The 17,676-nt window shown below is 44.8% G+C and overlaps 1 protein-coding gene across 1 annotated transcript in view; it reads left to right on the forward strand.

The window, feature by feature from the left end:
- Positions 1–250: 250 nt before the first annotated feature.
- Positions 251–17,676, forward strand: part of Fry (FRY microtubule binding protein) — a 233,684-nt gene continuing 216,258 nt past the window's right edge. The window contains exon 1 of the mRNA XM_029477821.1: positions 251–776. Within this exon, the coding sequence (XP_029333681.1) occupies positions 707–776 (70 nt within the window). The 5' untranslated portion in view covers positions 251–706. The remainder of the gene's footprint in view (positions 777–17,676) is intronic.

Consider the following 17,676-nt stretch of genomic DNA (forward strand, 5'->3'; position numbering starts at 1 on the left):
ACCCCTCCCCAAACGCCGCTGCTTCCAAATGCAAGGGTGCAGCTGGCTTACCGCAGAGTGCCGCAGTTGAGTGTTTTCAGGGACAGACACAAGGGGAAATCGCAGCCGAGCACACCCGGGGCTGCCGCCTGCCAACCTTTCTGCACCGAGGAGCCTCAGGCAGCTGGCAAATTCCTCCTCGTCCCTCCCCTAGCGAGCTGGGAGGTGGAGGCTGGGTGGGAGCTCAGGTTGAGAAAGGAAGGGGCTGGGGGGCGGGGCTTCAGTCCATCCCTCAGCGGGGGGCTGCAGGGTGGGCAGCCAGGAGGCCCAGACATCCGTCCACCCCGGTGCAGCAGCAGCTCACAGTGCGGGTGGGGACTCTGCCACCATACCTGGCTGTGGTTGAGCATGTGGGCGGCCACAGGCAGTAGGCAGGCATTGCTGCTTATGTCAGCTCTGAAATGAAAGCGGCTGAGGCCTCTGCCTCTGAAGGCTTGCAAGGGAGATCAGCACCCAGCAAATAAGAAGCCAGCCCTGGCCCCGGAGGAGGAGGAAGAGGAGAAGAGGTTGAGCATCCCTCTCCCGGTGTCCTTTAAATGAGGAGCGTGGCCGTTTGCTTCTGACCCTCGCTTACATCACTAACCTGTGACAGGCACATCTCCACGCCCGGTACCTGCTCCTCCAACTGCAGCTTCCAGTCCTAGGGGCTTCTTTGTATGAGGCAGACATGGCCAGCCAGCAGGATTCCGGCTTCTTTGAAATCAGTATCAAATATTTACTGAAATCCTGGAGTAACGGTGAGTGATAGAAAATATGCTTTTTTTTTTTTTTTTTGGTTTTGTTTTCTGGATGCTGCTAAGGTTGGAGAAATCATATCTCAACTGGACACATACGTTTGTGAGCTGAGGAACTTTCTCTCTCTCTCTCTCTCTCTCTCTCTCTCTCTCTCTCTCTCCATCTGCTGTGAAAATCAAAAACGTCAGTGTCTGAACTATCCCTGCTTAACTTTGAAGGCTGCAATAGAATTATAGATTTTTTTTTTTCCTTAGAATTTCCAGAGATACGGCCCCTCCGACTCTGGGGAGGGCAGGTTCGGCATGCCAGGCTGCATTGCCTGCCTGGTGTTTATTTGCTGTGTTCAGGCCTCATCTAAATATTTTGTGAAGTGCAGCTTAACCGAAGGGGTGTGGCAAGGTAGAGAGTACTTTGTAATTGTCTTATTAGGGTATTGTCTGAAGAGGGAAAACTACTTGGAAGTCCAAAACCTAAGACTCATCTTTGTTAGGCATAGACTGGTCTGCAGATCCATTTGGTCTATCCCTGGTACCTGTGGATGGTGTTCAGAAGGCTGTTTATCCATTCCAGCTTCTAGAGATCTCAGTTGCTCTAGTACAAGCGTGCTTCTGAAATGTAAACAAGTATGGTTCTGACCCAGATGGTTCCTTAAGGCTATAAAAATATGGTTCTGAAGTTGCATTTCGGACCTATATAAAAATTGTTAGCAATTCACTATTTCAAAAAGGCAACCTCTAAGCCATCCTGGGTCTGGGTTAGAAATCAGAATGAGGCCTTTCAGATGTTCAGGGATACCTTGCATTTTCCTGCACACTTTAAAAACAGAGTCTTATTGATGCATCTGCTTTTGAGCTGATTTTGTGCCAAAAGACTGACAGTTCTTTTAGACACTCTCGACTGTTTTGCATTAAAATTTTGTTTCTAAAAATTATTTTCTATATTTTATTGGGTATATACTAATTAACCTGCCTGGAATCCTGAGGGGTGCCGAATGACCTGTAGCCCAAAATCCTTTTTATGTAAACAAACGTAGGCAAGAGAACTTGGGCTAGATTGTTTTGAGAAAGCTGAAGCGCCTGCCCAAAGATATTTGGGGGTTGCATCTGTGGATGATCTCCACAGAAGCCATTTTCCCCAGCTCAGGGAGCCCCACTGTGCAGTAGGGGGCTTGTCTGGAGTGTTTCTGTACAAGCGGGAGGCCATTTGGGAGTAGTGCTGCTGCTTTGTTGAAGCCATAAATCTTTTAACTTGGGTTCATTTTCCGGATACTCCGTACTCACAGACGAATCTTCCTTTGTCTGGCGACCCTCTGATTAATGAAAATAATTTGACAGACTGGACACTCTAGAGAGCAGTTTATCTCAATGGAAAAACAAACAACCAAACAACAAAATACCCCGCTTACAAGTGTGACATCAGGATATGGATTTTAAGCTTGTTTGACTAGTCCACAGCCCGCTTCTTTCTATCCGGTTTTGCCGTGCCTCGGGATGGGAAATTATGCTTTATGTTGTACAATACCTAGAGGGATTTCTCTAAAATCTTCTCTTCTTGTCTGTCTCCCAGTGACAGGACAGGTAATTGCTTCACCTTCTTTAAACTCCTTACTTTCTCCCAGCATCCCCACACCAAGAAATGATTCAAAATTATTGTCCATCTCAACTTCGAGAGTATCTGTGACATAATTTCAAATCCCCCCAGTTCATTCAGGAAAGATTTACTGAATACCCTGCTACATGCCAGGCTGTGGGGTATGTGGAAGAGACAATTACGACAGAGCCCCGAGCAGGTGTCTTAATTCCTTTATTTCGAGAGACTGAAGGTGGTAATTATCCAAATGTTCTTGGAGGTGGGGCAGGTCTGGATGGTTTATACCCCTTTCTTAAAAGAGGAAAGGGAGTCGCACTAGCGGCCTATCCCCTTTTGAGCTTGTTGTAACTCTTACCTGCGCCCCAGCCTGGTTGGCACAGTTCTCATCTCTTAAGTTTTACACCTTTCCAGTAGCGAACAGAGAGAGGAATTTGCCTGTACAAAACCCAAAGTGGAAAACAGGAGCCTCGGGGCTTCGCCTATGAGTGTAACCTTGGCTGAAAGGATGTACCAAGGGGCAAGCAGCTCACCGCGTGCTTGCGCATGCCCAGCTTGCCAGGTTGGAAAGCCGAGGGTGCCCGCCCACATACCTGAATGGAGAACCAGCCCCCTAATTATGTGGTGGTGCTTATTTACACAAGCGCGGCAATTAAAAAGCAATGAAACAAACTCTGCAGCTACGGCTGACTACTTCTGCTGGGCAGTAGTAAAGGGAAAGATGACGTCATAAACTTTGATGGGTTAATGTTTCCATTTGATAGAGAAAGGGCACGTTGTGGGGCAAAATGTCACTATATACTTACATCTTTGTCTCATCAGTAGAATTAACAAGCTAATTAAGCAAACTGGTCTCTGCCTGGTGAGATGAATTAGTTTCTACTTGGTGGCTTCAGACACTTTTTTTTTCCCCTGTGGCACCACACACACCACACCCATCCTGTCAGGCTTTCCCTTCGTTCGGTTTGAATGAAGCAAGGACTTGCAGTAGCCTGATGTCTGGAAATGTCACTTCCTCTTATACAGACTCACCGTGTAGCTTTTTCCCTAACTTTCTTGGACAACTGTCCCGGTGTTCCTTCCAGGGCTGACCATTAGCTGTCCTTGGTGTCTGTGGCCACAGCCACGGTCTTCTCAGCCCTACTGAGAATATTCTTTGGTCTTCTTAATATCATCTCCTAATCTTCCTTCCTTCCCCCCCCCCCACTTCCACCCTACCCCCTGCACTCCTGTCTTCTCTCTTCTTTTCCTCTCTGTCTTCTGCAGTTCGGGGACTTATTCCCACTTCCCTGGCTGTTCCCATCTCCACCCCATAATCTGGCAGTCCCTCACCACGAGTCACAGAGCCAGAGGGGCTTGCCGCCAGTCTTCTAGGGCCTGTGCTTGGGTGGCCATCAATTAGCCAATGACTCTGTTTCCTCGTCTGTGAAAAGCAAGCAGAAGTAGTGGGTGCCTCATAGGCATGGGGTGTTCAGGCACAGCACTTAGGACAACATCTAGTACACTGCGAGAATGTCTGATAAATGCTAAAATAACACAGATGTGTTCTGGCACTCCTTTGCCTTCTGAACCTAAACTTAAAATGTGGCCTAGATTGTCTTCTTCCGTGCGCCTTGGCATCCTCGGTGGATTATTTTATGAATAGTCAACACTTACTTCACCCCTGGGCAAGAAAAGTCTAAGGAGAGATGGCAATTCGGATTTACTTTTAAACTTAGCCCCCCTCCCTTCACCCCCCCCTTTTTATCTCAACCACTATCAACTCCTCCCCCCCCCCTTCCTTAAATGTGGAGCTCTGTGGAGCTGGCTTGGGAGTGTCTCTGTGGCAGGAAGTTGCTCTGGCCTTTAGCATCACTCCAGACGAAGTTTGGAATGGCTAGCTTCAAGCTCCCTCGCAGGGGAGGGAAGTTTACATAGACAGAGAGTGAGTGTGTGGGGTTCACTGGTCGTCAGTCTGAAAAGCCTAAATGGCTTCCTTGTGCTGCTAACCGCGCTATGGCGCCCAGGGAACACTGGCCCAATGAGCTGCATGGCGCATATTCAGAATCACCTGGCTCCTTCCAGGGCGATGTGCACCCTTCCCCTGGAACCTAGCCAGCCTTTGCTGCCCACTGAGGACATCTTTATGTTCACTCAATCTTCCAGGGCCTTAGAACTCCCCACACAGTGAACAGCTCTGGAAGAACTGAATGACCTCTTTGCGTAGAGATTGGTGTGTGCCCCAACATGGCTAAGGTTGTTCTAAGGAAACTTGTGTGCGTCAGCAGAACCGGAGTCAGGATTCCCAGGTGTAGTAGTGAGTTAGTTCTGTGGATAAGGACGATATCCACTGAGCTTGGTGGCTCATGATTGTAATCCCAGCACTTCAGAGGTAGAGGCAGATAGATAGGGAGTTCAAGGTTACCCTCATCTGTGTGAGACCCTTTCACTGACAGAGGCAGGGGCAGGGGACAGGGGAGAGAGAAAATCTATTCAGCACAGAAATGCTGGCTTGATGACATTAGTTGCTGGGCCAAAGAAATCATGGGCAGTACAATGAGCTGTACTTAGTGTTGGTGTGTAAATATATGGCAGGTGAGCCTCAAAGGCTCCAAGAGAAAGACCTTTTATAGAATCAGAGTAAAGATGTGGAAAATTAATATTAATAGAGTTGCCTGAACCTATCAATAGGTACAGTTCAAGTACAGAAAAATTTTGGGGGTGTCTGTGGTGTGTGTGTGTGTGTGCTGAGGTTAGAACTTAGGGACTCATACAAGTGGAACATATGTTCTACCACTAAGCTACATGCCAACATTTGGTCCTTTTGGTGGAGGAATGACGAAGGACTGTTGTCTTTATTGGGCATGGGAGAGGCTGCACGTCCCTGTAGCTCATCACTATTTGGCAGTGGCATACCCTCGGAGGCCACAGGGTCACTTCTGCTGAAGCGGTTAATAAGCCTAATGAGAACAGTACCCTATGCCAGCATCCCTGTTCTCCAGCAGCAAGGGATCCATTGCTGGCTTTGTTGTTGAGGCGGAGTGGAGGTGGTAGTTGTCAGGTCCAAAAGAAACTTGGGACAAATGGCTACTTGTCATGCTTGCTAGTGTACCCAAGTGCATGCTGGCCTCCAGGCCCTCTCAGATACACATATACCTGCTACAGAGTCCATGCTGGCATCCTGGCTCTTCCCAGTTCTTCTTACCATGCCCCACCCTAATTCTTTCCAGCCCATAGGCTAATCTCCCCCCAGCTTCTCACTTCCTTATAGCTGTGTGATCTCTTGCCCCCTTCCCCCACACTCCCACACCCCCAACTTGCTCCTCTTTATTGGTTTCCTTTCCCTGTGCTTTCTCCACACTGCTGGCCACAATCAGTCTCCTACTTTCTCTCCTTGCTCTGGGCACGTACAGAGGCCATGCTCTCCCTCGAGTTTACCATAAAATCCTTCCCCTCAATGATACTTTGTAGCAGTCATGCTCTCACTGGTGAGGAGGCCCTTTAGTTTGTACCAAGTTATTGTTACTTGTTTTGAATGTAAGGCACACATCATTAAAATCTAGGCAGGCCATTGCCTGAGCAGCCCTAGAGTATCAGACACAACCGTTTTGTGTCGAATGCCATGCTCAGTGACTTATATATAGGGCAGTCACATAATTATTCATCCAAACTGGGACACCTTTGAGAGTGAAAGTTAATGGTGACGCAGGGATGCTGTCTTCTGAGACTACCTTGGGCAAAAGAGGCCAAATGATTGTTTCTTTGTTCCTCCCCACAACCCTGTGGGATATATAGTATCCAGACTTTGTAAACTTGGAAAAAACATAGAAACTGGAGAAAGTGATTTGTTGGTTGAAACCAGGAGGTCAGTAGATGCTGTTCACTCATTCCCCAAGGCTGATCACAGTGTTTTGTTTGTTTAAAAAATTTGTATGAGTGTTTTGCCTACATAAATGTCTGTGCATTACTTCTGTGCCTGGTCCCTGTGGAGAGCAGAAGCTGGTGAAGCCCCTGGGGCTCAGGAAGATTGTGGAACTGCCCTGTGGGTGCTGGGAATCCAAGCCTGGAGCTCTGGAAGAGCAGCCTTGTGGTCTCTCCAGCCCCTGCACTGTTTTCATATTTGCCAAAAGGACCAAAGGATCAAGGGCACTGCTGGGAACTTGGTGTTTTATAGCTATTTAAATTTTTATTGCTTAATACTTTCTGCCAGTTCTTAGCCTCTGGCACACCCTGCTTTCCTCCCTGTGTGCTTAAGTATATACAATCTCTCTCTCTCTCTCTCTCTCTCTCTCTCTCTCTCTCTCTCTCTCTCTCTCTCTTCTTCCCTCCTTCATGCATGCACGCACACACACTNCTCTCTCTCTCTCTCTCTCTCTCTCTCTCTCTCTCTCTCCCTCCCTCCCTCCCTTCTTCCCTCCTTCATGCATGCACGCACACACACTCGCACACACACATTTTTTCTGTTCCTGCTGCAGAGGACCTTCTCTTTAGGATGAGCCTCTTTGAGGGGCTTAAGCTAGAAATCTACAAATATTCTCCATGTGTTTTTCATATTCTCATCTTCACACCAAACACATGCACACGGGTAACTAACAAGATTACTTCTTTTGTGTTGATTTGTTCCTACTCTGAAAGGTGTATGCAAGTATGTCACTTGGCTGGCTCCAGGGCTGGCAGTGTAGCTCAGCAGTACCATGCTTGTCTGGCATTCATGAGACCCTAGATTTGAGCTTCAGCATTGATACTGATATGTTTGTAGATAGATAGTTAGATGATAGTTAGATAGATACATACATACAAACATACATACATACATGCATACATCTCCAGTTAAAGTAAATTGAATTAAATGGATTAAGTGTAAATGTATGTGTGCTTTTAACTTCTTTTAGAATGGTTGTTGGCCCACATTACTGATGTTTTCCTGCTAGGTTGTATTTCTGTTTAGAACTAGTAGCAAGCTCCTAATTGTCCTTAGAATTTAGAGGAGGGGATGTTCCCACTACTAGCCCTGGGCACTGGGCCCACATAATTCACAGTTATACATTTGGGAAAAATACTCATACAAATAAAATATGTAAATCTTTAAAAAAAAAAATAAAAAGGAATCGGAATGCCTTTCTGACAGGCAAACAGCAATAGACAATAAAGAGATGTGACCTGAATAATCTCCCACGTTGGGATCAATCCAGAGTATTTTCGAAAGTTGCCAGGGTTTAGATACTTCGGATGATAAGAAATACCCTCGAAGAGACTTCTGTCTCAAGACATTTGAACGCCTGAGACTCATTCATTTACTTTGGGGCACAGTTTAAATGACAGAGAGGTTACCTATGTCCTAAGCATCATATTAGTTGTGTCTACATTTTTCAGCCTTCTGTAATATTCAGTGTTAGCTGGAGCTGCTGAGGAGTGAGGGGCTTTGGTGGGGGCCATTCTGTCCTATCCTCTGTCCAGCTTAACCCCCCAGTGGCCTGCCCATCAGCTATGGGTACCTTACCCGTGTTAATATCTCTTAGGAGATATTGATATGGCATCATGAAGATCCATTTTGTAACATTCCAGGCGAGATTTATATGAATAAATAATAGCCTTAGTTAAATACTTACCTCTGACCAAGACTTTAAAAATGCAGTGTAGGGCTGGAGAGATGGCTAGGTGTTTAAGGGAATTAACTGGCCACACTTTCAGCGGACCCAGGTTCCATTCCCAGCACCTCTTGGTGACTTAACATCTGTAACTGCTGTTACAGGGGATCTGACATCCTCTTCTGGTCTCTATGGGCTCCGGGCACACAAGTGGTGCATAGACATATATGTAGGCAAAACACTCCTACACAGGAAATAAAAAAATAATTAAAAAAATTTAAACTGCAATGTAAGTTGGTATATGTCACTTAAGTAGATCAGAGGTGGTAAGTCTGACTTTTAATAAATGTGATAATTTTTTTTTTCTGAATTTATTAGCTTTCTTTCCTGAAGTCTAAAACTTCTTGGGAATGTGGCTGATATTGGTGGAACAAGACAGTCCTTAATTTCAGTTTTCTCTTCATAGATTCCATTCAGCAGTTTAAATGTATTTATTCATTTAAAACATATTATTTGTGCTGGAGAGATGAGATGGTTCAGCGGTCAAGAGCACTGGCTGTTCTTGCAGGGGTCCTGAGTTCAATTCCCAGCAACCATGTGGTAGCTCACGACCATCTATTATAGGATCCGATAACCTTCTCTGGTGTGTCTGAGGAAAATGACACTGAACTCACATACATAAAGTAAACAAATCTTAAAAAAAAAAAGAAAGAAAGCAAGACATATTACTTTATCCTGGAGTGGTGGGCTATATAAATAAGATAGTCTCTCTCTCTCTCTCTCTCTCTCTCTCTCTCTCTCTCTCTCTCTCTCTTTCTCCCCCCTTCCTTTCTCTCTTAGAATTGCTTATTTTTATTCTGTGTATATGAGTGTTGGCATGTGTGTGTGTGTGTGTGTGTGTGTCTATGCCATATGCATGCAGTGCTGGAGGAGGCCAGAAGAGGGCATCAGATCACCTGAACTGGAGTCACAGATGCTTGTGAGCTGCCATGAGGATACTGAGAATTGCACCAGTGTCTGCTGAGAGACTAGCCCATGGCCTTAACCACTGAGCTACCTCTCAAGCCCCGTTACTTGGGCTGAAAGGTTGCATCTCTCAGGAAGACTGGAAGAACAATGGGAGTCTCCTTTTCTATAGGAACACCATTTCCTACTTTTGCATATTTGACTGTTCCATAATGCTTCCTATTGGACCATGAGTTCTTCTTGGGTATTGTAGTGGTTTGAATATGCTTGACCCAGGGAGTGGCTCTATTAGGAGGTGTGGCCTTGTTAGAGGGAGTGTGTCACTGTGGGGGTGGGCTTTGAGTCCTTCCTCCTGGTGACAGTCTCTCCTGTTTGTCTTCAAAACAAGATGTAGAACTCTCAGCTCCTCCAGCACCATGCCTGGCTGGACACTGCCATGCTTCCCACCATGATGGTATTAGACTGAATCTGTGTTTAAGCCACCCCCAATTAAATGTTGTCCTTTTTAAGAGTTGCCTCGGTCGTGGTGTCTCTTCACAGCAATGGAAACACTAAGACAGGTACTACCCCACTGATGTGTCTTGCTGTCTCATAGTGTGAGACATTCATGGCAAACACTATTCAATTCCTCTTTATTAATCATCTACTGTGTACAGACATGCATTATTTCTGGAACATCATGGATGCGGTACACGTGGATTTAGGTATATTCATACAGAAGTCCCTTTGGCTTTCAGAACCCCAGGGAGAGGCGCCCTATGACCCAAAGACAGTGTGGCATGCAGGCCTTGGGGAACATCATTTTGGAGAATGTGTTTGATAGCCTGTTGGTGCTAGCTTTGTATATTTTTACATTCTTCTCTTCAAAGGACATTTGGAAGGAAGCCTGGTGTTTATGGGGCTGGCTTTGTAAGAACATTTTGAAATACTTCTCCTAGCAGGATAGCTAAAGGAGAAGAAATGTACGCGTTGGTTTTTTCTTTTATTTATTTATTTTTTTATTATTATTATTTTTGTTTTTTTGTTTTTTTTCGAGACAGGGTTTCTCTGTATAGCCCTGGCTGTCCTGGAACTCACTTTGTAGACCAGGCTGGCCTCGAACTCAGAAATCCGCCTGCCTCTGCCTCCTGAGTACTGGGATTAAAGGCATGCGCCACCACGCTCGGCTTTTAATTTTTTTTTTATTTTCTTTTAATTTTTTAATTTTTTTGCCTTAGACCATGAAGGAACGCTTGCATAGATTTTCCTAGGTAAAGTAGCCTTCAGATAGGCACTCTTTACACTACAGCAATGGGAAGAGACATGTTGGCTTCCTTTTTTATTGTGCGTTTGTGGTTCCTACCCCCTTCTTTTCATTTGTCTTCCTTTGTTTCATTTCATCAGGGTGTTGCTATATAGACCTCACCGACTGGCTTACAACTCACTACATAGACAATGCTGACCATGAACTAGTGGCAATCCTCCTGCCTCTGCTTTCTGATTCCTGAAACCATCAAGTTCCACATCCATGTTTCTTACTCTGTGTGGGTGGTGGCATTCTGAGTCCAGTTGGTTCCAAGCTTCTGTGTCCCATCCCTCGTCCCCACCCCCAAAGCTGGTCTTGTCCTCTCAGGTCCCACAGTTCTTTCTCCCAGATCTGGGATCATGGGTTACACACAGCCTGCCGCCATGCTTCAGAAAATGTTTGCCCACAGGACAAATTCAAAGGCAGTTAGTTACCTTTTTGTTTTGAGTGGCTCTGCGTCTCCTCGGGGTGTCTTGGGACTTAAAGGGCAATGTGCACATGCACACTCATCACCGGGAGACAAAGTAAATTACATATTTCTGTAAGTTAACGTTCATATCCCACCACTCACCTATAATCTTACAATCACGCCCTCTCTCTCTTTCTCAGAGTACACTAGCACAAGCATTTACAATGTTAGTCACCCATAACTCCAGATGCTAAGCAGGGGAAGTTTATATTCTACCAGCACAACTCTGTAATGAGTCTGATTTGGCTTAATTCCTTTCTACTGTGCCGTCATTTGCTGAGCCGAGGATGGAAGTTTAAGCCAAACCCATACCATTTTGGCGAATGCTTTTCGAGAGGCCGTGAGAGTTTGTTGACGTGTCAATTTAAGGGAGCTGAGATCTTTTTCAGGAAGGCGTCCAGAGCTTCACGAGTGCTGTTGACCAACCTTAATTTGATAAACAACTCGGAAGGCTTCTGTCGTTCTTAATCAATGACAGAGTGTGAAGTAGTTTAGCACAGTTTGGAAGCCCAGGATTTCTCAGCCACCTCCACAAGAGCCAGTGAGAGTATGGAAATACACGATCAAATCCACATCTGAGAGAGACTTCTTGCTGAAGCATCAGACACACTAGCCTGACCTCTTGGAGTTTAGTTCCAGACAGGTAAATATGTATTTTGGCAGCCGGTGGAAGGATAGGGTATTAGATTAACTAGCATGACACTTTAGTAAAATTCCATTTGAACATTGTATTTATGTAGGTGGGGCTTGGTCATCAATAAAATGGTTTGCTGGTTAGGAGATAAATCAATCAAATGATTCTATTTCTGGATAAGTTCTAGTCTTTGAACTCTGTCTGTCTGTCTGTCTTTCTCTTGTGTGTGTGTGTGTGTGTGGTTTGTATTTATGGTGTGTAGCGTGTGTGTGTGTGTGTGTGTGTGTGTGTGAGAGAGAGAGAGAGAGAGAGAGAGAGAGAGAGATCCCATGTGGCTGTTTCTTCTTACTTCCTTATGAAGACAGCAAACCTGGCCCTTTTGTCTCCTGCTTTTGAATATGAAGTGGTTTTAATATTCCCACTGAAAAATGGCACTGTGTGGTGCACCTTGCATTTATCAGCTATTCCTGCAATTCTGTGAATGCTAAGCTGCAAGAGGTTTAGTGGTGTGGGTGTTGAACTTTACTGATCAAAAGGAGATGGAATCTCGGACCTGCACAGCTTCCTGGCAAGGCCGGCTCTTCTGTAACTGGAATAAGAGAAAAACTCACTCTGCACAGGCTATCAGATTATTTTGTTTATATACATATGTGTATTAATATTCCGTGTATATATGTGCATATGAAATAATATGTGTCTATGTAAATAGATGCTATGTATATTTCTATAAACAATGAAGTGACTATTGCCTAACAGTAAATCTGAATGGGTTGTCTCCTCCTTGAGGTGGCAGCAGCCTTGGTTTCTTGGTCTGAAGATGTGGGTTTTTTTCCTTCTCTTCCCAATGACTTGAAATATGGTGAGTAAGAAAATTGCTGGAATTCTAGAGACTTTGAGATATACACCGTGCGGCCCAGCATTTGGTCACCATTCAGTTTCATAAACCATGGTCAGTATCCAGAAGGCAAGAGGGATGAGTGTATGAGTGTTAAAAGGGTGAAGCACTGTATGCTTTACACCAACGGCAAGTATTCAAAACAATGGAAATGAGAAAAGGGTGTTCTGAGTGAATAGAGCCTATGATCCCTGGATTGGAGGCAGCTATGGACCTCTAATAGGAGGCCAAGTACACGCATGCATATGTGTGTATGTGTGTGTGTTGTAACAAGTTTACTTTTCAGATTATATTTTCTGAAGATCAGATTTTTAAAAATAAATCTCCCCTGAGAATGAAGCCTAGAAACTGAATGTCAGTATGGTCTTACCCAGAGTACCTTTCTATTTCAGAACCTCTAAAATTAACCTGCTATTTTTTTTTAATGAGCTTCCTGCATCTTTAGCAGCCACACACTGAGGGTATGGGTTTACTGACCTCATGGTGGGCTCAGTGGCCCCCGGGGCTGTTCTCGCTGTGAACATGCATACGAATGTGCACTCACGACACACATCGGGTCCTTATTTAGTCTTTCTGATTACGGTATACTCGTTGCACAGCATTTTCATTTAGGTAGATTATGTACATGGGCATTACCCCCCCCAACCTACCCCCCATGCTGGTTAGTGTTTGTCACTCTCACATAATACGAGACCGTATTCGAGAAGAAAGACCCCCAGTCAAATAATTGCCTCCATCGGATTGGCTGGTGGCCATTTTCTTGGTTGCTGATTGATATGCGAGGCCCAGCCCACTGTGGGTGGTGCTATCTTGGCAGTAGGTCTTCTTGGGGTATATAAGAAAGCAGGTTGAGCAGGTGGTAGAGGAAAGCCCAGTAGGTAGTACTGGTTCCTCCCTGGTCTCTGCTGCAGTTCCTGCCTCCAGGTTCCTGCCCTGGCTTCCCTCGGTGATGGAGTGTAACCTGGAAGCATGAGACGAAATAAACCTTTTCCTCCCCAGGTTGTTTTGGTCAGTATTACGAGTATGTATATGCATATGCATATGTATATAATGAGAGTCACCCCCATTGCCCTTCCCTGTCCTCTTCCCCTGATCCCCTCCCATTTCAAAGTAGTTCTTTTTCTACCTTTTGTCATATCATGTCATGCCACATCAGACATATCTGTGATATACGTTAACACATGTTAATTGCAGACGGCAGAGATGAGAGGGAGTATGATAACCCGTGTTTCTGTGTCTGGCTTCTTTTTTTTTCTTTGAAAAGATGATCACACTTGCAAGGAAATCATGACAAGATGGTGCTGTGGGTCAAACAACAGAGCCATCTTGCCAGACAACCTGAGTTTGATCCCAAGTACCTACGAAAAGAAAAAATAATATTTCGACAGATTGTCCTGGACCTCCATCCGTGGGCCATGCGTGTGCACCTGTGAATGTGAGTGTGCAAAGTCGAGAAGCTAGATGTGACATTCTGATTAACAAATGATCTCGGGCAAAGAGAGAACAACTCAGGAAGTGTGTGTCCTCTAACAATGGAGGACACAATCAACCATTCTCAGGCGTCCCTCAGACACAGAACAGCAGCCCTCAAACCGGCCCACTGAACTCACTCATGTCATATTGTCCTGCCAGACAAGGCTTTTGCTATAGGGAGTAACTAAGAGACTGTCACTCCTTGGGACGGGAGAATAAAAATGTCCCATAGGTCCGAGCAAGACCAGTGAACTGCTGACCTTGTTCCTCGATGTCCCTGCCCACCCACGTGAGTCTGTGATTGGACTGTGTTTTATATCAAGAGATGACCACCCAGCTAATCCAACCAGCTTCATCATTTCCTGGGGTTTCTGCTGTGGGTCCACACAAGGGAGAGAAGAGAGGAATGTTCTTTATGGACAATCTTCAATCGATGCCAAAAGATCAACCCCATGTCTGGATCTGCTGTGAGGGCCAAGCTGGAGGCAGAGCCTCCATCTTCCCCAAGTAAGCAGAGGTCTCAGCCAGGACTGTCATTCCGTTTGTGATATTCACTCTTACTCTTTCTTGCCAATAACAGAGGTGAATCAGGGTCTTCCCGGAGCCCTGCTGCAGAGGGGAGTCACATGGTGAGAACAGGAAAGGCCAGATACACAAGCTGGGTTTTGCATTGCGTTCTGGTGTGAGGAGATCCAACACATTGGGGGCCACTCAGAGGCCTGGCTTGTCTTCCTGTCAGGGATGGACAATTTTGAGCTCTCAATCTCCACACCAACATTCTGCTTCTGAGTCTTTTATCTTCCTCTAGAAGGGCAAGTTATGCGTGCCACCTTCCTTCTGACATTCTTCTCGTGTTTATGATGTTTGGCGACTGGACTGTTCTTTTTGACCAAACCCAAGGCTTTACCCATGTCAGGCAAACCTTCTACTCCCCAGCTATAGCCATTTATTTTTATTGTAATATAAAACGTGGAAAGAACTTACTAGGCTTGTTAGATTAACTTTTTTTTTTTTTTTTTTTTTGGCTAAACAAGAATTCTGTTGCATGATTTGGAACACTTAGAAATATTTGCTTTGCCCCGGCCACATGTGACTCTAAGAAAGTTCTCGTTCTGACGAAAGGTAATAATATAAAGGGCTAGAGAGATGGCTCAGCAGCTAAGAGCACAAGCTGCTCTTCCAGAGGATCAGGGTTTGAGTCCCAGCACCTACATGGTAGCTCACAATTATCTGTAACCTTAGTTCCAGGGGATCAGACGCCTCCTTCTGGACTCTGATGGCACTGCCTGCACATTGTATGTACACACATACACACACACACACACACACAAACACAGGCAAATCCTCATATACATAAAATAAAACTAAATCTTTTAGAATTTTTTAAAAATCATTTACTTATTTTATGTATGTGACTACACTATAGCTGTCTTCAGACAGAAGAGGGCATCAGATCCCATTACAGATTGTTGTGAGTCACCATGTGGTTGCTGGGAATTGAACTCAGGACCTCTGGAAGAGCAGTCAGTGCTCTTAACTACTGAGTCATCTCTCCAGCCCTCTTTTTTAGAATTTAATACGATAATGTAAAAAGTATAATAATGTGCATCCTATGTTCTTATAAATATGTGATATTTACATCTGATATGTTTGATACAATTATAAAAACTAGACATAAAATAAGCCATAATAATTAAATGAGTCAATGTTTACGAAGTGTTTGGTAGTCTTTGTTATAACTGCTGAACAGTAGCTGTTATTATTAGTTACTAGATCAATACTAGTTTACAGGGATTAACACTAACCTCCCAGTAAATTCATGACCTGTTAGCAAGTAAATATAGTCTTTCCATTGAGGACATTTTTCTAGAGAGATGTTTCTAGAACCTCAGGAAGTAAGCCATACCTGTCTTTGAAATTCCAACTCAATGCGGTTGTTGTTTAGGTGTGACTTTTTACTGGTTTGTTTGGGGCTCTGTTGTTGTTGTTGTCTCCATTGTTGTCATTGTTATTGTTGTTGTCCTTGTTGTTGTCATTGTTATTATTGTCTCCATTGTTGTTGTTATTGTTGTTGTCCTTGTAGTCATTGTTATTGTCTCATTGTTGTCTCCATTGCTGTTGTTATTGTTGCTGCCATTGTTTTTTGTCATTGTTATTGTTGTTGCCATTGTTGTTGTCTCCATTGCTGTTGCTGTCATGTTGTTGTCATTGTTGTTGCTGTCATTGTCATTGTTGCTCCATTGTTGTTATTGTTACTGTTGTTGTCACCATTATTACTGTCATTGTTGTTGTCATTGTTATTGTTTTTGGTGCCATTGTTGTTGTTGTGTCCTTGTTGTTTTGAGATAGCCCCACACCGTGTAGCCCAAGGTGAACTCAAACTCCTGACGTTCCCAAGTGCTACATTTACAGGTATGTGCTGCCAACCCCAGCGAAAGTCACCCATTTGGCTAGGACAGGTAATCTAGCCTGTCATCAGTATGGGCTGTGATTCCAGAGCTTGCACAATAGACCTGGAACATGAACATTTGGGACCTGGCCCGTGCCGTTCTCTCAAACATGAATTCAAATGTCACCTCCAGGTTCTTGCCTTCCCTAGCCCTTATATGAACCTTTTCTATGTACCTCCATTATAGCAACAGTGGTGTGGCTGGATTTTAATCATGCTTTGCCCAAGTTTGTCTGCACCAAAGCACAACCATCATTTCTCTGCTCCGTAGCACATCTCAGCTTGGGCTGTTCTTCTTAGTAGTCTGCTAAAGAAGAACAATCCTGTGAATGAGTGTGAGAGGTGTATAGTGACATGTAGCTAGCTAGCATTCTTGTCACCCCTGGATGACGTCACCCCTGGATGACATCACCCCTGGCTTTATCCCTGTGGTTCTTTCAGTCTCGTGCTCTAAGCAGAAACTCAACCTCTAAACTCAGGTGTGGAGTCTCTCCTCACCTGATTTCTCTGCATGGATTCAACAAGCTAAACCTTACCATTGTGTTCATAGAATCCTGGTTTTGTGTGTCTATGAAACTCAACGAGAACTTGGAGCGAATCCTTTATGCGTCTCACGATCACCCAACGTGAAAGAGTTTCTGGGATCAGTCTTTCTGTTTGTTTTCCAATGAGTTGGCACCACCAAGAACTGTTCTCTGTAAAAATATTAACTTTTCCTACATGTCATTTATAATCCACGGATTTAATTTACTCCCAAACCTTTCAACCACTTTGGCCAAATTGGAAGAAAACCAGGCTTGGAGAGAGCTCTCACTGAACTAATCTAATTCTTTACTGACTGATCAAAGTCTCTTTCCCGTGAGGAGGATGCTGTCTGCTCTCTTTGCTTGGAGAAACTGATTGCCTTCCTAGGAAAACCAAATAAATTCTGAACCCAGAGATTTTATCAGTGGTTAAGGTGCACATGTCCCAAGCATCCATGTAAGCCGGACATGTCTGTGTGATCGTTCTTTTCCCATCATTTGGCACTTATACTTGTGATCCGCAATAAGCGAGCAGGCCCAGCTCCCTTCCTTCTGTAGGCTTCACAATCAGGCGGCTTTGATAAATAAAAGAGGAGTTATGGGGAATTTGTAGAGAGAAAAAATAATCTGCTTAATGAAATATCCTCCCTGTGTTAGGCTTTTGCTGGGACCCAGAGTCACTGGCCTGAAGAGTGTTCAGAGGAAGATGTGACTCATCATCTCAAGAGGGAGGGGGGCTGAGGAACATTTAACAAAAGCTGTGACAAGTGGGAGTATGACCAGGCATTGGAGTGGAGAAGCCACCTGATACAGGGAGTCCCTGAGGGAGTGATGCTCAGTCTGGTAACAAGGACATACGTGATCCTGCCGAAGGGTCTTGCTTTATTCAGTCCACCCTGTAGTCATGGGCAGTCCATGTGGTTTTAAAACACAGATCAGCTTGGCCTCACTCCAACTCCATTTCTGAGTCTTGGCTAAGAACAGAGGGGGAGAATCGATGGCCAGGATGCCTCAGGAGAAGGATGACAGGGACTCAGACAGGGTAATGGTGGG

The sequence above is a fragment of the Mus caroli genome, chromosome 5 (genome assembly GCF_900094665.2).
Source record: "Mus caroli chromosome 5, CAROLI_EIJ_v1.1, whole genome shotgun sequence".
Taxonomy (NCBI): domain Eukaryota; kingdom Metazoa; phylum Chordata; class Mammalia; order Rodentia; family Muridae; genus Mus; species Mus caroli.